At 41.1% G+C, this 22356-nt stretch overlaps 1 protein-coding gene across 3 annotated transcripts in view; it reads left to right on the forward strand.

Moving 5' to 3' along the window:
- The window catches only part of PIGL (phosphatidylinositol glycan anchor biosynthesis class L), a 102945-nt gene that overhangs the window by 74560 nt on the left and 6029 nt on the right, over positions 1-22356 (forward strand). For 2 of the 3 annotated variants that reach the window (XM_075561036.1, XM_075561037.1), the window contains 3 exons: positions 6580-6647; positions 9597-9628; positions 10094-10227. The exons of the other annotated variant lie outside the window; for it this stretch is intronic. In XM_075561036.1, the coding sequence (XP_075417151.1) occupies positions 6580-6647; positions 9597-9628; positions 10094-10227 (234 nt within the window). The remainder of the gene's footprint in view (positions 1-6579; positions 6648-9596; positions 9629-10093; positions 10228-22356) is intronic. 3 annotated transcript variants of the gene reach the window in all.

Below are 22356 nucleotides of genomic sequence, written 5' to 3' on the forward strand. Positions count from 1 at the left end.
AAACAGACTTTGAGAATTTCAGTGATAGAGCTGACAACATGTGGCCTTGAATCCCCTTGTTCCAATACACTGAGTTTCTGTGTATATTGCTTTTCTGACTTTGTGATTCTAATTCTGACAAAAAGAATTGTGGGTCACAGACTGCCGTGTGATTGGTCTATTTTGCACACTTGCAGGGACTGGTCAATTTACTGCAAATAAAGTGTGTAGAAACACCCAGTAGAATGAGTAACCAGAGGGCATTAATCACTTTGTAGTCCTGTTACCTGGGCTGTGCCTTGCATTCATAAAGAGTTTGCATATACATAAGAGTAAGTCAAAAAGTATTGCCACTAGGGTTCATGCATGTATTTATTCCAGAGTATATTCAAACATGCCTCTGTAATCGGTGGATGGCTGCAGATAGGTTCTTTATTAGTATACTTGTTTTAGTCCTACTAAGGTACCTTCAAGCAAAAGGATACTCTTTGTACCATGGAAAAAAAACAATTTGGAGACTCAGGCTAATATTAAATTTATAACAAAACTTAAAATGGACATCTTCCCAAGTAATTGAAACTTTGCAGCAAGTTTACAGGAATGCTGTCCCTACATAAAACAACAGCTGGGGGCTGGATCAAGTGTTTTAAGAAAGGTGGAGAAGACCTCAAACATGAGTCAGGAGAGGAAAGAACATCATTCTTGAAGCGTGAACAAACTGGCTGAAACCCAGAAACCAGTGGAAGAAAAGTGCAAGTTACCATTGATGCAACAGCTGCTGGAGTTGGGACCTCACGTGATTCAGTATTGTCCACATTAAGTGGAAAAATTTACCTCAGCAAGCTTGCATCTCAAAGGATGCCACGTGTGTTACACAGAGATCAGCTTGCTCAAAGAACTGATCTACCCATCAGCCTTTTAAGTAAGGTCTGAACTAATGAAATGATTTTATGGAACTAATCCTAACCAGGGACAAGTCTTAGTTTCAGTGTGACTCAGAGAACAAGGTTCAATCAAGAGTGGCTTCTGCCCACATGGAGGACGCACACCAGCCTGGGAGATCATGAGGTGTCGAAGGGATCACGTATCAGGCATCAAAGAACAAAAAGTCATATGATTGTGAATGAGGGGAAGTGGGCAAATGGACATCCCTTTACAGAAGGATCATAGGGAGGAGACAAGCCAGTCAGGGTGCAGTGTAGCAACAATGAAACATAAAACTCCTCTAGTTCTTAAATGCTTCCTTCCCCCTATCATGATGGCAATTCTATCTTACAAATCTGGCTAGACCAGAGGATGTACACTAGTACAGATAGGAACTGCAAACACAGGGAATCCAGGAAGTGATCACTTCAGGACCAGTGGTGAGAGTGGCGATACCAGGAGGTTGGAGAGAAGGTAGGGTAGAAAGGTGGAACCGATCACACATATAACACCCTCCCTGGGGGGTGGACAACAGAAGAAAGCAAATGTTTTGAGAATGATGATGGCAACAAATGTACAAATATGCTTGTCACAATGGATGGATGGATGGATTGTGATAAGAGTTGTATGAGCCCCAATAAAATGATTAAAAAGAAAAGAGTGGTTTCCAAGGGGATCTGGCTGGCAGTTAGTTCACAGTGCCTCTGGGCACTTGTCAACAGAGCCAAAAGAGCTTCATAACATTTGCCCAAATAGGGCAATGGCCTTGGAAGGTGTAGCAGTAGACGCAAGGCCCAGGGGCCAAGACAAGGACCAGAGGGCAGAGCAAAATAACAAATACATAAACTGAGTTGTAATTAAACAAGAAAACTGCAAACTCTCTTGGTTGGGAGCTTGACAAAGTTGGTCCTGATCTTAGTTGTAGCCTATTCAAAAAACTCACTCCCACCTAGTCAGTAATGGTTCACAGCGACCATATAGGACAGGGTACAACTGCCTTTGTGGGTTTCTGAGACTCTAATTCTTTATGGGAATAGAAAGCCCCATCTTTCTACTGTGGAATGGCTGGTGGTTTCAGACTGCTGAACTTGCAGTTAGCAGCCTAATGTGTTACTACAACACGAGGGCCCCTGACCATGTTCTTTCCCTAATAAACCCCATAGCAACCGTCATGTGAGATCAGTGTGTCCATTGTAATGAATGAATGGAGCCAAGCAGAGAAATAGAGGATACTGTGTGGGGAACAGCAAGCGCTCTCACTGCCATTGAATTTATTCTCACTGATAAGTACCCTATAGGGCTGAGTAGAACTGCCCTTTGGGGTTTCTAAGACTGAAAAATGTTACGAGACTAGAAAGCCTCATCTTCCTTCTTTGGAGAAGCTGATGGTTTTGAACTGCTGGCTGGTTGATTAGCAGCCCAAGGTGTAACCCACTAAGCCACCAGGGTTCCTTCAGCAAGTGTTAAAATGGTGACATCAGAGGGGAGGTATGTTAGAGCTTTACCTCACAGATACCGGCATTTTGCTGATCCTGATTCTTATCCCTCCTTCTGAGTGAACGGGCTCTGGTGCTAGATCGATTATACAAGGGAATAATCTAGAACATTCCTTTTAGTGATAAACTAGCCACAGTTGCTACCTGCCCCAACTATCATGCGTTTACCTGAATGGCAATAAACTTTGAGTTGAGACATTTTAGTATTTAATGTTTTACTGTTTTTAAACACTTTCATTTTATCTTCACCTCAATCTAGTGAGCAAAGCAACGCAGGTAGTAAGGCAGGTATTACTATCCTGATCTCTCTGGTGAAGAAACCAAGACACCGAAAACTGGAATAATTTCTAATAGTAAAGTTCTGTGACCTACTCCGGGTGATGTAATGAATTAGTGTCAGAGATAAGAGGAGACAGAGTCTCCCACTCTTCTACCTTAGGCATAGATGAGTAAAATCCAAAGGGGATAAGGCTTTAACCTTCTTAAAAATACTTTATGGAGCATTTGAACATATGCAAAATAAGAGAGAATAATACAATGAACCTTTGGGTCCCAGTTGCTCAGCCTTAATAATGCTTAACTTATTTTCATCTAAACACATGTGTAGCTTGTTTACTGCTTATATTATTTTGAAACAACTCCCAAGCATCATATTTCATATTTATATATATTAGTGAATACTTCTTAAGTATTTACTTTTTACATAACTATAACATTGTAATCTCGAAGAAAATTAATAACTTATTAATATAATCAGTGTTTCATAGTTCCAGTTCTTTTTTTAACATTTTATTAGGGACTCATACAACTCTTATCACAATCCATACATATACATACATCAATTGTATAAAGCACATCTGCACATTCCCTGCCCCAATCATTCTCAAAGCATTTGCTCTCCACTTAAGCCCTTTGCATCAGGTCCTCTTTTTTTTTCCCCTCCCTCCCCGCTCTCCCCTCCCTCATGTGCCCTTGGTAATTTATACATCGTTATTTTGTCATATCTTGCCCTATCCAGAGTCTCCCTTCCCCCCCTTCTCTGCCGTCCCTCTCCCAGGGAGGAGGTCACATGTGGATCCTTGTAATCAGTTCATATTTCCAGTTCTTACATAATACATGTTTGACTTTTTTCTTTTTCTTCAGTTTGTTTCTATCAGAATTAGTTGATAGCGCTGTTTACCCCCACTCCCAGCCAAACACACAAGCACACAGCTTTTTTTTTCCCTCACCATCTTGCAATTTACTTGTTTGATATTTTTTTCTTGACAAGCTTGTGGTGTTTTGCCTTCTGTCTTCTTGTAATGTTAGCAGTCTTTGGTGAATCCATTAATTCATTAGAGTTATAGCAATTCTGTCATCGTCTATCAGCTGGACTATTATCCTTAAGGAGAACCAAGAACCAAACGCCACACTCAACTGCCATAGGGTTAGCGCTGACTCAGCAGTACCCTCTAGGCCAGGATCGAACTGCCTCCATGCGTTTTTGAGGCTGCAACTCTGCAGGGGTAAAGCGCCTCATCTTTCTCCCTGGAGCAACTGTGGTTTCAAACTGCTGACCACTATGCCAGCAGGCTCATTGTAGAAGGTGAAACTTCCCCTTAAACTAATCCAAGCTGTTGGCAGTTTGTATTAGGAAGAGTAAATGTCTGATTCTTCCAAAAGGACGACTTCATTCTCTGTCATCCTTCACAGTGATGAGTTACGAGGGCTAGGAAATTATGTTGCTATTGGTGTTTCGTAGTATTTCAACAATGTTTGAGATATTTCATCAGCTGCATTTATTATTCTTATGAATACTCAAGTTGTTTCATAATTGACCAGAAGATACCTTTTACAGCTGGCTCCTAAGTAATTGTGACATTACTATAGTAAATTTTTATAGTCTCCTTCCTATTATCAGGCATGAGAAGATGTCAAAGGTTCTTCTTTTTTTTAAATCATTTTATAGAGATCTCGTACAACTCTTACCACAATCTATACATACATCCATTGTGTCAAGCATATTTGTACATTTGTTGCCATCATCATTCTCAAAACATTTATTTTCTACTTGAGCCCTTGGTATCAGCTCCTCATTTTTCCCCTCCCTCCCTGCTCTCCCTCCCTCATGAACCCTTGATAATTTATAAATTATTATTTTGTCATGTCTTACACTGTCCAATGTCTCCCTTCACCCACTTTCCTGTTGTCCATTCCCCCAGGGAGGAGGTTATATTGTAGATCCTTGAATATTTCTTATCTCATTTTGGAGTCAGCCATTTCTCCAAGCAGCTGTGGTTTCTTCTAGTGAAAAATTATATATATTTGTATTTGTATATATATTGTCTATCAAAGTTAAGCCAGGTTTATTTGCAGAATTGGACTTAACTAGTGCCCATTTCTTCCTTTCTCTCACCATGGTGATAAAAACTCCTATGTACAGACATGTAAAATGCTGAACAGTAGGAAGGCATGTCTATTGCACAGTTCAATGAACATAAGGTCATGGTTTTCAAGGTTGCACTGTACATGTGGGAAGGGGAAAAGTTGGGCACACTGAAATATCTGTCTCCACATAGTGATACAAAACAGAAATTATTTTTTTATGGTCATATTGTGAGTACTAAAGATCCTCATTGCTCTTAGATCAGTCAACTTTTCTAGGCCTTACTGTGAACGGAGCTAGGAAATATATTTTTTTAATGCCTAAATTCTCAGAACTATTTTCATATCCTTTTTATTTCATCTTAGGTTGAAATTGGTCTTCCATAACATTTTATTCCCTTTATCCTTAAATTCAATATAGTCATTATGGGCTTGCTGCCTCCTGGGGCCAACATTCTAAGTGGGAATGCCTAAACACAGCTTCTATTGGTGACACCATGGAAGAAAGGCCTGGCGATCAGCCTGTGTAGAGACTATAGCCAAGAAAACCCAACAGAGAAGTTCTTCTTTCTAATACATGGGGCTCACCATGAGTTGGAACCAAAAACAACAATAAACCTCACTGCCATTGAGTCGATGCTGACTCAACAGCAACCCTGTTGGTTGTGCAGAGGTGCCCATGGGAGCAGTGAAAGGAGCATGTGGGCAGCAAGCCTGCAGTCAGCAGTTCACTCCCACGTGCTGCTCATGGAAAAAGAGGAAGCTCTAGCGCCTGTAAAGATGAACAGTATAAGTTCCCAATTTATTTGACCTTTTCAACAACAAAAACGTTACTCAGTGCCCCCTGGCAATTAAAACCTTTAGTTCTATAGCCTGGGATAAAGTGTAGGTCTCTGACTTTGCAGCCCTCCCCCCAGAGGGTGGTCTTGCCCACTTTGGGAAACCCTCGTCTAAGGAGCCAGGTCGCTGTGTCCTCCAGGGTGTCTAGGAGTAGGCATGAACTCCGTCGCTGCACAGTTTTCTCTACATGAAGTTAGCACGTGCTGTGATTGAAGACAGAAAGGCGACCAGTGACTGTCTTCCTAGCCTAGCCTATTTTAGTCCCACCCCCAGGTCCTTTCCTGATCACCCTTCTTCCCTAGGGTCAGCTTGCCTCTTCCCATCACCCCTGACCAACCACTGCTGCACGTTTTCTTGAGTACAATGATTACTAGCATCATCATTTTTACTATTCAAACTGCCCTTTGATTTTTTTAATTCATCTGTACAGAAAGGAAATGTTGGGATCTAGGCTGGGCTGGGAGTTAACAAACAAATACTAATATGTCTGAGAAAATGGAAACAGAAGCAGTGAACACACTTTTCCCATGATCTCAACTCCAGGGACATGAGGTCATTGTGTCTCGAAGCCTTTGCACCCACTGTATGGCTTGTGAAAGAGACCGAATAAATCAGGCACATGTATGAGAACCAAGTTCATGTAGCAGCCATCCAGGAAAACTGCATGTGCTAGTGGCGAAGGAGATTAGCAACAAAGATATTCTCCACCCAGGTTTGTAACATGGCTGAATCACACTCTGCCCCTCTGGAACAAGAACACACTGTCCCTGAACAGCCCGCCAAACCGAGAATCGCTCACTAGTGAATGACTCAGAAGTCAATCCAGAGTTCACCCTCTTGCGGAAGGGAAGGAAGACAGTCAGTGTGATATTGAGGCTCTTTCCCCTCTCAACGGCAAGTCCTTCTTTATTTGTAGCAGCAGCCGCGGAGGAAGTGTTCAGACAGGCATGAGTGAAACTCCCGTATTTCTCTACAGGTGGTGACTTTCGATGCCAGGGGAGTAAGTGGTCATGTCAATCACATTGCTCTTCATGTGGCCATGAGGTATGATTCTCTGGGTGAAAGGTGGCAGAAGGTCTGTCCACTGCTTAGGGGATGAGGTTTCTAAAACACTTTCTTGCTGATTGTCTGGTCCCCATGAAATGTATATTGAATTATTAAAGCTGTTGTTAGCTATATGTGCTCTCTGGGAGAAATTAGTTTCAAGTCTTATTAGTGGGAATGTTTATCTCTTACACAGACTCTTTTTCACTCCATGGAAACTGCAAATGGGTCAATTGATGTTATTTCCCTCATTGTTTTGGGGATAGAATAGGATTAGGGAAAATTTTCAGCCCCTTGTCATACATATTACGAGCCCCGGTGGCACTGTGGGTTAGGCATGAGGCTGCTATCTGTAAGGTTGGCAGTTCAAATCCACCATCTACTCTGGGAGAGAAAGATGAGACTAGCTGTTCCTGTATGGATTACAGACTCAGAAACCCAAGATAGAGTCTCTGAATCAGAATTGACTTGATGCTGGGGTGGTTTGGTGTGGTCGTTGGTTTATAATACAAGATGTTCAAGGACATATATGTACCAGGAGTCCTTGCGGCACAACAGTTAAGGGTTCAGCTGCTAACCAAAAGTTGGTGGTTAGAACCCATCCAGCAACTCTACAGGAGAAAGACCTGACTGTCTGTTTCCGTAAGACTTACAGCCAAGCAAGCGCTATAGAACGGTGCCACTCTGTCACGTTGTGTTGCTATGAGTTGGAAATTGACCTAATGGCACCCAACAACACAAGGTTCTGCAAATTAATTACCCCTCTTTGCATCTTCTCTCCCTTATTCGCTCCTATTGTGTGTATATATTTTATACACTGTCTCAAGTCTTTCTTTGGAGAAGGACATATGTACATAATATATATTGATATACCCAAGATCTATTCAACGTATTGTCCGTGCTACTTTGAAATGGCCCTACTGCCATCCCTACAGTACTAGTTACTTCTGTGCCCTCCTTTCTCCCTTCCCTCCGTGTCTGCCTTCTACTCTTCCCCTTTCACCCTCTATCCACTCTCTCCTGACCCCTGCTAGGCCCTCAGCCTCCGAAGTCCCCTTCTCTCACTGAGCATCTTCTTTATCTTTCCTCCGACTCCCATAGATATTTCCATTTTTCTTAGCCTCATCCAAGTCTGCCCTCCTCATATTTGAAAATGGGCTTCTTCCAGCTCACTCTGTGCAGAAATGCAATGATTCCCCATCATTCCCAGAGCGATTGGCAGCTTTACCTAGCACCTGAAATCCATCTGTGAGCCGCAACTGGGAAACTAGGAACAGGTCAGCAAATGCCATGGAGAAGTGAAGATTTCAAACTCAGAACTTCCTAGAGTCCTTGGTGAACGTGCAGTCAGAAATCAAGTGTGATTTACCCAGAAGCACAGAGCTCCTGAGACACAAAGCAGAACTAGAATTTGATGTCCCATCTCCTTTCCTAGCACTCCGAATGGCACCTGACTGCTGCTCCAATAGTAAGTCAACTGTGTGACACTGAAATCTCATGAGCTCTTTGCAGTTTAGTTTTGTCATGTGAGAATATTCACACCTAATCTGCCAGGTTGTTTTAAAGAAATAAGATGATAACATGAAGTTTCTCAGCTGTAAACTCCAAGAGTCGCTATGAGTCGAAATCAACCCCACAACAAGTTTGAGGAAAGCAATAAAAAGTACGTTCATCCTTTCCTTCCCACATGCCATCTGGTCCTTCTTATATTCTCTTGTGGTGGTACACGGTGGCTTAGGCTTCATGTGCAAGTTCCCAGGAGTCTCTGCCAGGAGAACCAAGGCAAGCATACACAGAACCAGAGGAAGCACTTGCCAACAGTGCAGCCACCCGACTTGGAGGAACATGTCCTGGAAGAGGCAACTCAAAGGCTGGAATTTTATTTCCAAGCCATGAAGCTCCATTCCACTTGGTGCTCAGGACCAATCTGGTGCCCATGACCACCTCTCTGAGCTCATCTTAAGTACCAGACCAAGCTTCTTATTCAACTGAGCAGAAATTGGAAGAGGACAAGGTTTGTCTCGTGAGCTACTGCTTCCCTTGTGCCTTCTTGGGCCTGATCACCATTTGTGAGCTCCCTGAGCTCGTTCTAACAGCATGCCCTCTTCAGCCTGGACCACCCCCAGTCGCAGAGAATGCCTTATGGTGATGACCTATCCTTTTCTCCAGATTGTTTCAAATCCTCCTCAAGGGCCCCCGCTCCTCAACTGCATACATTCATGGTAGATGATCGTGTTCCGTTTATTCCCCCCTGCCCTCCCTTCTCCTTTCCCGCTAGACCAGCGGTTCTCAACCTGTGGGTCGCAACCCCTTTGGGGGTCAAATGACCCTATGACCCTTTCACAAGGGTCACCCGATTCATAACAGTAGCAAAAATACAGTGATGAAGTAGCAACAAAAATAATTTTATGGCTAGGGGTCACTACCACATGATTAACTGTACTAAAGGGTCACGGCATTAGGAAGGTTGAGAACCACTGCTCTAGGCGGTCTTCCTTCAATTCCCGGTAGTCCAATGAAATTGTTCTCTGCAGTCGCCAGAGACCTTATGGCTGCTGGATCCCTTAGGCTTATTTCAACCCCTGTGAGGCTTGGACCTTTCTATGGCATTTGACCCTGCCGTCCCTCGTTAATGCAGCTTTGACTTCTTTTGTCCTCCTCCCCTTGACCTCTCTGGCCACTCTTTGTCTCCTTGAACAAAGTGTTCACTCTGGCCTCTTCAGCTGTAGCCACAGTTCTGTGTACACAGTAATTTATGCAAAAAAAACCAACCCAAAAAACTACCTAGAAAAGCCTACTAGGAAGTGCTGTCAAGTCCCCTGTCTGCATCCCCCTGCCCACCCCACCCCCACCCCAGCATTTCTTTGCAAGACTCTTGTTAATGTTCACCACAAAGGAATAAGGTGATTTTTACTCACTTACATTCTTGTTCTTCTTTCGCTCCCCCAGGACCCTACACTCAGAAGGGAAGTTACCTAAAGGTAAGACCTGCCCCTTTTGCAAAAGACTGGTGATTGCTATCCCTGTGTAAGAATCAGAATGAACCTGAGGTGAGTGAGGGGAAAGGCAGCTGGGCCCTGAGAAAGCCAAGACTTGGAGAAGTTAGAGATGTTCGCAAGTCTGTCAGTTCTTTAGTGACAAAGCAATAGCAAACGACGTTTGCGTCTCCATCACCTTTCCCTTAAACCTTGAAGTAGCCAGATCTAAACCTCTAACAGCCAACCTTCTCTTGCTGGGGGGACATAAAGGTAAGGCATCGCTAGTCAGGTCTTCTATGGTCCTTTCACCCTCCCACCTGCCAGAATCATGGGAAAAGAGCAGTTTTGGTTCCACGGAGTCATCTGGCAATTCCATAGCCACTACTTTGAGCCACGCGGGCAGGGTAGGTACTCAGGGGAAAACCTGCCTCGAAGCAACTCGACTCTTCTCTCCTTCCCCCCAACCAGGATGTTCTGTGCTCCTGCTTCAGACTGTGAATGTGGTACGCAAGTACATCTCCCTCCTTGATCTGCCCATCTCTTGGCTTCAGACCCAGAATGTCCTCTTCGTGCTTAGTAACAAAGAGGTAGCACAGGCCAAGGTAAGGATTGTGAATTCCTGCACACCCTGACTTGAGGTTTGTGCCTCAAATTCCTGGGCTCCTCAAGACTCTACCACTGGGGGAAAAAAAAAAGACTCCACCTCAGCAGAGACACTAAGGGCTTTTCCCAGGGGGCGCAGTCACTGTCCTTGAGGTTTATATACTTTAAAAATTATTATTAAAAGATCATTTTATTGGGGTTTCTTAAACCTCTTGTTGCAATGCATACATCGATTGCATCAGGCATGTTTGTACATATGTTGCCTTCATTCTTTTCTAGACATTTACTTCCTGTTGAACCCTTGGTATCACCTCCTCATTTTCCCTCCCTCCCCCCCGTAACCCCTTGATAGATTATAAATTATTATTTATTTTCATATCTCATGCCGACCGCTGTCTGCCTTCCCCTGTTTCCTGTTGTTCTTCCCACTGAAGAGGGGTGTATGCTTATGTGTCAATCGTTGCGATCGGTTCCCCCTTGCACCCCCCCTTTCCCCTATCAGAAATCACTATTCCCACACCTGTTCCTGGATTCCATGTGTGCTTATTTATATGCAAATCGCTACAGTGTCCCACAGAACTCATGGAAGTTTGAAGAAATGTTTCATGGGTGGGTGTTGTTCAGTCCAAAGTCCAAAAGTCAGGCAGGAGATAAATCACATGTTGAGGCCAGAGGAGACAATCCCTTCCTGGTTCTTGTTAGTGAGGAGCTCACACCCTCAGCCTCTCTGTGGGCTCATTTTATACTCAGTCCTGTTCACAATTACTCACAGGCAAATCCTTCAGTATCTTCACCCACCTTCTTACCAGACCCATGCAGGGAAAGGTTTTCTGGTTGAAGTTACATGGTACAGTCAGATTTCACCCAAATGTAATAATCTGTTCTCCGCCTTTAGACTGTATCTTATTTGTGCCTGTATGACCAAGGGCGTTTGGCAAGGTGTTGCCAGTAGGCATTGGCTTCCTACTAATCCTACTCAGCCAGGCTTTCCCCCAGGCCATTCCAAAAATGCTTTCTTTCTCATCTCACCGATAGTATATAATTTCTTAAGTTCATTGAAAATAATAACTAAGATGACCATTAAACAAAGAGTGTGGAGGACCACCGACTCATACCCTCCACTAAAGTCAGAGCTCAACCTCATACCGTCCCTGTTTGCTCACAGATACTGTCCTGCAAAATGGAGCCACAGGCCAATGAAATCCAGAATTCTTATATGTCACATACAGGATTATGGCTGAAGTAGCCGTATTAATTAATATTAATCGAAACACACACACATGGACAACAGTTATGGACACTTCTTAGACTTTACCAAACACTCACAGAATTGCTTTGCTGGATTTGAAGCCTTAGGACCAGAATCTTGTGGGATAACTCAGTCAATTGGCATAATATAGTTAATCAAATTTAGGTTCTATATCCTAATTCAGTTAGTCATGTCTAAGGTTTTAAAAATTTGTGAGTCACTATCTCAGGTACAATGATCAGTTTATTCTAATTTGGAGTAATAGAGAAAGACAATCAACAACTTCGGAAAAACCTAGTCTACAAAACTAACAAACACCTACCCTGAGACCAGAAAAAATATATATGGTGCCCAGCTACCATTAACATTCCATTTTCATCTGCTATTAACATAACAAAGCAGATATATCCAGATAGAAAGGAAGAGAAATCTAAACAGAACTCAGGTCTTATAGCCACACTTACTGGCCTGGTTGAGACTAGAAGAGTCCCCAAGACTATTGCCTTGGGAAGCACCACAAACCTTGAATCAAAACTATTTTGGCTACATAGCAGTTTGGTTTATAAAGGGTATTTCCAGTAAGTACTGCACGCCTTTGCAAAAGCATCTATATGAGAGCGATGGTCCACAGTTCATCTAAAGCACAGATCAAAGAGGGAGGACACAGGGAAGCCAGACAGCGAGACACAAAATATCCAGGATGGAATTAACGAGGTTGGTGATACATTGTGGAACAGGTAACTAATGTCACTGAAAAATTTGTACAGTAATTAGTAATGGGAACCTAATTTGTTGTGTAAATTTTCACTGAAAACACTATTAAATGTTAATTTTAAAATGATGATAGTGAAGTTGTATGATGAGTTGAGTAGGGATAAGGGCAAAGTAAAAGGTTATCTGTTGATTTTAAATAAACAAAAATACTCCATAATATAAAAGAATGAATTACTGATACACTCAATAAATGGAATAAATCTCTAAAGTATTAGTATATGTGAAAGAAAGCAGACACAAAAGAGAATATCCTGTATGACTCCATTTACATCAGATTATAAGAGGAAATTTTTACATAACATGACAGAAAATTATTCAGTGATTGTCTGGGGCTGGCAGGATTGACTGGAAAGGGATGATAGATGTTATTTTTTTAATCATTTTATTAGGGGCTCATACAACTTTTAGCACAATCCATACACAATACATCAATTGTGTAAAGCACATTTGTACATTCATTGCCCTCATCATTCTCAAAACATTTGCGCTCCACTTAAGCCCCTGGCATCAGCTCCTCATTTTTCCCCCTCCCTCCCTGCTTCCCCCTCCCTTATGAACCCTTGATAATTTATAAATTATTATTTTGTCATATCTTACACTGTCCGATGTCTCCCTTCACCCATTTTTTCTGTTGTCCGTCCCCCAGGGAGGAGGTTATATGTAAATCCTTGTAATTGGTTCCCCCGTTCCAACCCACCCACCCTCCACCCTCCCAGTATCACCACTCTTCACCACTGGTCCAGAAGGGATCATCCATCCTGGATTCCCTGTGTTTCCAGTTCCTATCTGTACCAGTGTACATCCTCTGGTCTAGCCAGATTTGTTAGGTAGAATTGGGATCACGATAGGGGGTGGGGGGTGGCTCTTACATCTCATCACAATCCATACATTCACCCATGTGTCAAGCACATTTGTACACATGTTGCCATCATCATTTTCAAAGCATTCTCTTCCCACTTGATCTCATGATATCAGCTCCCCATTTCTTCCCCCTCCCTCCTTCCCCCACCCACCCTCCCTCATGAACCCTTAATAAATTATAGATTATTATTTTCATATCTTACATCATCCTCCATCACCCCTCATCCACTTTTCCATTGTTCATCCCCCTGGGAGGGGGTTCTAGATTAATCCTTGTGATTGATACCCCCTCTTTCCCCCCGACCCTCCCCTAATCCTCCTGGTATCTCTACTTTCCTTGTTGACCCTGAGGGGTTTATCTATCCTGGATTCCCTGCGGGCTCTTATTTGTAGCAGTGTGCATGCTCTCGTCTAATTCAATTTGTAAGGTAGAATTGAGGTCATGACAGTGGGGGGGAAGGAAGCACCAAAGAACTAGAAGAAAGTTGTTTGTTTCATCGGTGCTATACTGAACCCTGACTGGCTCATCTCTTCCTTGTGACCCCAGTTGTCTATAGATGGGCATTGGGTCTCCACTCCATGCCTCACCCCCCCCACACATTCACATTGGGTATGATTTTATTCTGGGTCTTAGATACCTGATCCCATCGACACCTCATGATCACACAGGCTGGTGTGCTTTTTCCATGTGGGCTTTGTTTCTTCTCTGCTAAATGGCCGCTTGTTTATCTTCAAGCCTTTAAAACCCCAGATGCTATATCTTTTGATAGCCAGGCACCATCAGCTTTCTTCACCACATTTGCGTATGCACCCATTTTGTCTTCAGCGATAATTGGGAAGGTGAGCATTGCAGAATTCCGGATTGTTAGAACAAAGTGTTCTTGTGTTCAGGGAGTACTTGAGTTGAGGCCCAATGTCCATCTGCAACCTTAATTCTTAACACATAGATATGAGTACATAGTTCTAATCCCCTCTCATTATGTATGTATTTACATATGTACATGCCTATATTTAGACCTCTATAAATGTCCTTTGCCTCCTGGTTCTTTCCTTTATTTCCTTTACTTTCATCTTGTCCCACCATCATGTTCAGCCTTCGTTTGGGTTTAGTAATTCCTCTCTGCTACATCCTATACCCTTCTCTCCATTGATTTTAGTTCACTGTTCCCTTGTCCCTGGGTTGGTTTCCGCACCCCTCTTCCTTTCTCCTACCTTCCTGATAGATGTTATTTTGAGCTAAATGGTGGTTACATGATATGTGTATACATTTACCAAAAACCCATTGAAGTATATACTTTAAATGGATGCATTTTAGTATATGTAAATTATACATCAGTTATTGTCTGTTCTGCTGTGTATTTTTCAACAACAGATAAAATTACTTAACAATAACAATTTTACACGCTAAAAACAGTAAATATACATACTCATTATAGAAAACATGGAAATATATGAACATCAAAAAGAAAATTAAAGTTATATGCAATCCCAATACTCAGAAGTAGTTAATTAACCTATTGGGCTATAGCTTTCTACTCAAACATACATACATACAAATATACTTATATTTTTGTTTTGTTTTTTATAGATATATTTTGTTTTTTAATTTATTATTAATTGGGAGTTGATACATATATCATTCCATAGTTTAATCATGTCAAACAGTATTGTACAATTGCTACCACAATCAGTTTCCAAACAATAGATATAATGGGATTACACAGTCATTGCTATTTAAAAGCTGTGTTAGCAATCTATAATGAGTATTTTCTCCTATGTCATTGACATTAAGGATTCTACAAAGAGAATCTTAGTAATTGCCTAATGTTCTATTGTATGGTAGGTTATATAATTATACCATAAAAATATGGAATACATCTATCATTATTGGACATTTTCATTTCACTTTTACATGTGGAGATTTACCAGCTGAAGTCTAAGAGGAATTCAGACCAGCCAGGGGGCTTCTCCAAGGAGTAGCGGAGGCTCGCCATAGAAGCCTACATGCATCCCAATCAATAGCTGGGTCTAGTGAGGCCTCCTAGAGAAAACTCAGAGATTCATTCAGTGGTGCAGGTGGATGAGTACTAGTATAGTTGGGGAGGAGGTAAGTTGAGGAAACTGCTCCAATTTGTTTCCAGAAGTGTTGCTTTTGTTGTTAGTTGCGATTGTGTCCCGGCCAACTCTTGGCAACCTCCTGCATACGGAGTAGTACTCCTCCAGGGGGTCTTCACGGCGCGACCGTTTGGACACGGACCCTAGAGAGAAGGGTGGTTGTGAGTAAAGCTGGAAAGAGTCATTCTATTAGAAACTCGAATCCAAACCAAACTCAATTCCGACTCATGGTAGCCCTGTACCATAGGATAGGGTACAACTACCCCTGTGACTTTCCAATACTGTTCCTCTTCATGGGAGTGGAAAGGCTCATCTTCTCCCAAGGAATGGCTGGTGGTTTGAAACTGGTGACCTTTCGGATCGCCCAGCATAAAGCCACTGTGCCATCAGGGCTCCTTGAGAAACGCAAGAGGTACTGAATTTATTTTTATTTATTTATTGTTTTGGCGTGCTTTTATTTTCTGAATTTTCTATTATAAGCATATTTACTAAGAGGCACTTTGTTGTTGTTATGCTGTTACATTGGTTCTGACCCATAGTGACCTTTTGCACAACAGAAGGAAACACTGCCCAGTCCTGGGCCATCCTCACGATCATTCCTATGCTTGATCCCATTGTTGCAATCCTGGTGTCAGTCCACCCCCTTGAAGGCCTTTCTCTGTTTTCACTGCCCCTCTCCTTTACGAAAATTGATGTCCTTCTCCATGGACTGGTCTCTCTTGACATGTCCAAAGTACATAAGACGAAGTCTCACCATCCGTCCTTCTTCCACAACAGATAGATTTGTCCTTTCAGCAGTCATGGCAACCTTCACCGCTCTTCCCAGCATCACCATTCAAACGCAGGGATTCTTCATCACTCTTCCGTATTTAATGTCCAACTTTCACATGCATGTGTGCTGATTGAAAATACCATGACTTGAGTCAGGTGCACCTTAGACCTCAAAGTAACATGTATGCTTTTCAACACTCTAAAGAGCTTTTGTCCAGCAGATTTATACAATGCAATGTGTCCTTTGATCTCTTGACTCTGCTTCCATGAGCATTGACTGTGGATCCAAGCAAGACAAAATCTTTAACGACTCTACCTTTTCTCCATTCATCATGATGTTACCTATTGGTCCACTTGTGAGGATTTTGGTCTTCTTTACATTGAGTTGTAATCCATCCTGAAGGCTTCAAGCCTTGAGCTTCCTGAGCAAGTGCTTCAGGTCTTCCTCAATTTCAGCCAGCAAGGTTGAGTCATCTGCATGTCACAGGTTGTTAATAAGCCCTCCAATCCCGATGCTGTATTCTTCTTCATATAAATCAGTTTCTCTGATTATTTGCCCAGCATACAGAATGAATAAGTGTGGTGAGAGGATACAACTGTCACACACATTTCCCGATTTTAAACCATGCCATATTCCCTTGTTCCATTCACACAACTTCCTCTTGATTCATGTACAAGCTCTGTACAAGCACAATGAAATGTTCTGGAATTCCCATTCTTGTCAAGATTATCCAGAGTTCTCTACTTCAAATTTTTAGCTTCATAAGAATTTCATAGCTTTACTTCATATCTCTACTTCAAATTCATTGGTAGGATAGGGTAGAACTGTCTCTATAGTTCTGCCTTTGTGAATGAATGTTACTGGAAGTTTTGCCCCATCACTAAGCCCCATTATTAATGTAAATAGTCACTTAAGAGTTCAATGTGTACAAGTAATTGGCCGATGCTTACATAATTCCTTTTCTCGACAGTATGTTACATTCTATACCATTGGGTAAATTCATGGCACTATCAATAGAATTACCGTTTGCCCCAGGGGGATCACAAAATGATAATGAGGCCTCTAAAGTGAAACAGAGACATGCGATGATGAATACATGTCACAGTAAAGCAAGGAGGGCTGTAACATTACTAAAAGTGGGTGGTCTTGGGCCACCGTTCAACAAACACCTCTAAGCAAGAGATCCAAACCAAAGTCCAACAACCACTATTTGCACAGCCTGGGGTGGTAGTCATTTGTTTCTTCAGATCGCAGGGGAGTTCAGCCTTAAGCCCAAGGGCTACAGGTGAATATGAAGAAGAGCCACTTCACTTAGGGTTTCTACACCGAGTCCTGTGGGGTGGCCTGAGAAGGATGTTGTGTGCCAAAGATTCAAGTAGAAAGAAAATGCTTTGAAAATGGTGATGGCAACGTATGCACAAATGTGATTGATACAATTGATGTATGGATTGTTTCTTGATTTTATCCAAAATATAAAACTTGAAGCTATTCTTCTACTAACAAGGAAAAATAAAAAGGTGATTGTTTTTAAAGATGGTAGAAATATATTGTTGACAAGATATGTGTTAAGTTTATTTTCTACAAACTCTAATTGATGTGGGTATGGACGTGTCTGAAAAAAATAACCTGTACATGGAGGAGGGGTAAATCCATATTATTTCCAAGCAAAAAAAGAGGAACAACAACATAATAATGGACTTATTCTCCTGTTGAGTTTCATATAACTTATTTATGGTTACTTTGTTCTTTTAAAATTTTTCTTGACAGCTTACTTTTGTTTTCTGACAACAAACTTTTATTTTCATTTTCAAATTTAGAAAAAAATGTTTGCTACAATTTCCCTCAAAGCACATTTATTTCTCTTTCATGGTAGCTCACAAGTTTTAATATGTGATTCTACTGTTCCATGTGCAATTTATAATTTGCATTTTGAGTTTCTTCTCTAATCCATGAGGTTCTTTAGGGTATATTTTAGAATGAGTGAATATAAAATAGTTTGATCATTGTTTTTAAATTTAATTGTTTTGTTTTCAATGAATATGATTTATGTAATACTGATTTTTAAATTTTTGTTGAAATTTTCTTAGTGTTCATAATCAATTTTTGTAGGTGCCAGCAAGTACCGAAAAAGAATGTGTGTTTACAATATATTGCTTCCAGCGTTCTAGATATCATTTTGTAGGTCAAGCTAAGTACTTAAGTTGGTCAAAATTTGTGTATCCTTAGTAATCTTTGGACTTTTTTATCTATTATTTTCTGATACAAATATGTTAAAATCCATCCTGGGTCTGGATTTGTCTATTATCAATTTTTTATTTTTTAAATGTATAAAACTCAAGATTGCTATGTCTTCTAAAGGAGAGTATTCTTGTTATAATCTTGTAATGTCTTTCTTTTTTTTTTGTAATGTCTTTCTTAATGGTTTTCGCTTTAAAGTCTTTTTTAATATTAACATTGTTGTAGTAACTTGCTTCTGATTAGTATCTGTATGGCTTATGCTTTTTTATCAGTTTAGTTTCAGTCTTTTACTGTGATTTTAAGCTGTCTTTAAGCAGTATGTAATTGGAATTTTTCTCTAACTCGTGCTATGGAATTTTTCTTTAAATCTTGCTTACCATAGGTATAGTTGATAATTCATTTTTATTTAAAATTACTGATATATTTGGACTTACTTCTACTTATTTTGTGAATTCTATTTAACATTCTCCTCCCCTCAACTCCCACCCCATTTTCCTGCCTTCTATTGTTCAACATTTTTTCTAGTCTGTTTCTCTCCTTTTCTACCTGCAAGATAAATAGATAGAATTTATGTGGCTATCCCTAAAATCTTTATGTCATTTATCATTATAAAATTATAATCATAGACTTATTCAGTCTTTGTTCTTCCTAACACAAGAAATTTAGCATGCTTTAATGCCAAACTGGCCAACCTCTTCCCTGTCCTCATTGTTGTAGTTCAGAATGCTATTCCTCACCTGTGCTTGGATGGCTGGCCATTTGTTGCTTCTTACAGCCCCCACATTACCTGAGCTTCGCTTTCCATTTTGCTCGTGCATATTCTTTACTAATGCTTTCAGTGAGGGCCTATGAAAGGCGAGTCATTTACTCACCCTTTGAATGTTGGAAAAGCCTCTTTTGAGTAAGTGTGGCTGGATAGAGAAGCTCAGTTGTTAAATTATGTTTCTCTCAGCGTGTTTGGTAATATCATTCCTTGTCCTTTGGTAGCATCTCTTGCTGATGAGAGCATACTGTCATTATAATCTTAAAACAAACCAAAAACTCAAACTCACTGCCCTTGGGTCAGTGTGAACTCATAATGACCCAATAGGACAGAGTAAAACTTCCCCTGTGGGTTTCCATGATTGTAAGTCTTTATAGAAATAGAAAATCTCATCTTTCTTCCATGGAGCAACTGATGGTTTCATACTGCTGACCTTGCAGTTAGCAGGCCAAGGTGTAACTCACTACGCCACCAGAGCACCTTTTCTAAGTAGAATCTTACTCATGTAAATATGTCTTTCATATTAACTTTTAAAATTCTCTCTCTATGTCTGGGTTCCACAATATACTCCATATGTAGGTACGTTTATATTTATTCTGCTCAATATTTTCAAACTGAAGACCCACATTTTTCAGCAATTCTGAAAAATCTTCAAATATCCCTTTAAAAAATCCCTTCCATTCTCTTTTGGGGCTCCCATTAAAGATGAGGAGGCTTTGAAAACTGTTGTGGAAAATGAAATGAAAAAATAATAAAGTAGGTAAACAAGCGGCCATCTAACTTAGAAGCAACAAAGTCCACATGGAAGAAGCACACCAGCCTGTGTGACCACGAGGTGCCAAAGGGATCAGTTATTAGGCATCAAAGAACAAAAAGTCATTTCATTGTGTGGTCACCTCCATGATGAGATCGCTGAAGACAAATGGGTGCATAAGCAAATGTGGCGAAGAAAGCTGATGGTGCCCGGCTATCAAAAGATATAGTGTCTGGGGTCTTAAAGGCTTGAAGGTAAACAAGTGGCCATCTAGCTCAGAAGCAACAAAGTCCACATGGAAGAAGCACACCAGCCTGTGTGATTATGAGATGTCGAAGGGATCAGGTATTAGACATCAGCAGAACAAAAAATATTACAATAGTGAATGGGGGCGGGGAGTGTGGAGAGGAGACCCAAAGCCCATTTGTAGGCCACTGGAGATACCCTTGCAGAGGGGTCTCGGGGAGGAGATGAGCCAGACAGGGTGCGATGTAGCAATGATGAAAAATACAAATTTCCTCTAGTTCCTAAATGCTCTTCCCCCCCCCCCCCCTAACTATCATGATCCGAATTCTACCTTGCAAGTCTGACTAGACCAGAGGATGTACACTGGTACAGATAGGAAATGGAAACACAGTGGGCAATACTGGGAGCATAGAGGGAGGGTAAGTTGGAAAGGGGGAACCAATTACAAGGATCTACATGTCACCTCCTGTCTGGGGGATGAACAATAGAAAAGGGGGTGAAGGGAGACGTCGTACAGGTCAAGATATGACAAAATAATAATTTATAAATTATCAAGGGTTCATGAGGGAGGGGGGAGCACGCGGGAGGGGAAACAATGAGCTGGTGCCAAGGGGTTAAGTGGAAAGCAAATGTTTTGAGAATGATAAGGGCAGTGAATGTACAGATGTGCTTGACACAATGGATGTATATATGGATTGTGATAAGAGTTGTATGAGCCCCTAATAAAATGATTTTTTTTAAAAGGACATGAAGTTCTTTTAGGAACTCCCTTTATTAAATCTTGGAGATCCAGGGAACAATATAGTAGGAGTTATATCCATGAACTGTATACTGAGATAAGCTCAATAATAATAATAAAGATAATGAAGTATCGAATGTTATAAGAGCTGTTAGAGCACCCAATAAAATGATTCTAAGTAAAAGGCAATGAAGCCCTGGTGGTATAGTGAGTTATACCTTGGGCTGCTAACCGCAAGGTCAGCAATTCAAATCTACCAGCCACTCCATGGGAGAAAGATGAGAGTTTCTACTCCCATAAAGATTTACAGTGTTGGAAGCCCACAGGGGCAGTCTACTCTGTCACACAGGGCCACTATGAGTCAGAATCAACTCAAAGAGAAAACTATACACGCAATTTTGATATTTTTGTGATTCCCTTGGAAACTGGTTGGGGGGAAGCATAGAGAAATACAGTTTGTTAAGGAACTGGATTGAATTAAATATGTAACTGATACAAATGTCCAGGTCCTTGCATGAGTGCTAAAAATCACTAACAAATTAAAGAGCTTGAAGAAATAAGGGGCGTGGGCGGCTTGATTGGGGAATGCCGTGACTTGCCGGCGGCTGCTAGTAGATACAAGAGTTGTCTGAACTACAAGGTTCAATCCCTTTCCCCAAGGTTTTTAAAAGTAAACAGTTTGTTTTTTATTATGGTCTTTATGTATTTAACACTATCTTGTAAATTCTTACCCCATTTTTTGTTTATTTCTGATAATAAATTTCCTTTTTAAATTAAGTTATATTTTCCATTTAAACAATATGTATCATTTTTTTGCTTGACTGGATTCTATTTAATATTTCTGCACCAATTCCTTATATCATTAAAGCTTAGTTATTACTGTGTGCTTGCACCATGATAAGCACATAGATTTTTATAGTGATCACGAGTTTTTTGTGTGAGCTTGCAGACGAGAGGAAGTTTTAATTATGGTATTTACAGAATATAGGCAAGAGCTCTTTACATATGTTATCTCTAGTTGTGCCAGTGAATATGACCTATTTTGTCTAAATGAAACTGAACTACACTAGATCTAAATAAGGAAGTGTCATACATCCCCACTAGGTGGAGAGAAGAAGCCAAGCCTTGTGGCCTATGCTTCTTTATCTCTTCCCTCTTCCCGCCATGACTGCGCCTCATCAGCTGACCTAATTCGGAGGGCTTTGGGAGTACAATTCTAGTGTGCTTCCCATAAAATGTCCCGGTTTATGGCATGGGAAGTGGTAAAGCACAGCAATTAAGAATGGAGGTGCTAGAGCCAAACATGACTCTCTATTCACATCTCAGCTCTCCTGCCAAACCATCAACTAACTGCTTGAAATCCATGTGTTTCCTCATCCTGTTTATTTTTTTTAAGCAACAATAATAATAGTACTTAGGTGACTAAGTACTATTTAACAACTAAGGGTTGTTAAAATTGAGATAGGACATGAAAATTGCTCTGCCAGTTTCCTGGTCCAGCCACCACTGTCATCACCTCCTGTTACCAGAAGGCCAGCATTGGGACCAAGGCAAAGAGAGCAGTGTTTGAAGGCTAATCTGGGGAGGTTCGTGTGTTATCAGAAGAAGACTGATAAC

Source organism: Tenrec ecaudatus, chromosome 10, assembly GCF_050624435.1.
Source record: "Tenrec ecaudatus isolate mTenEca1 chromosome 10, mTenEca1.hap1, whole genome shotgun sequence".
Taxonomy (NCBI): Eukaryota; Metazoa; Chordata; class Mammalia; order Afrosoricida; family Tenrecidae; genus Tenrec; species Tenrec ecaudatus.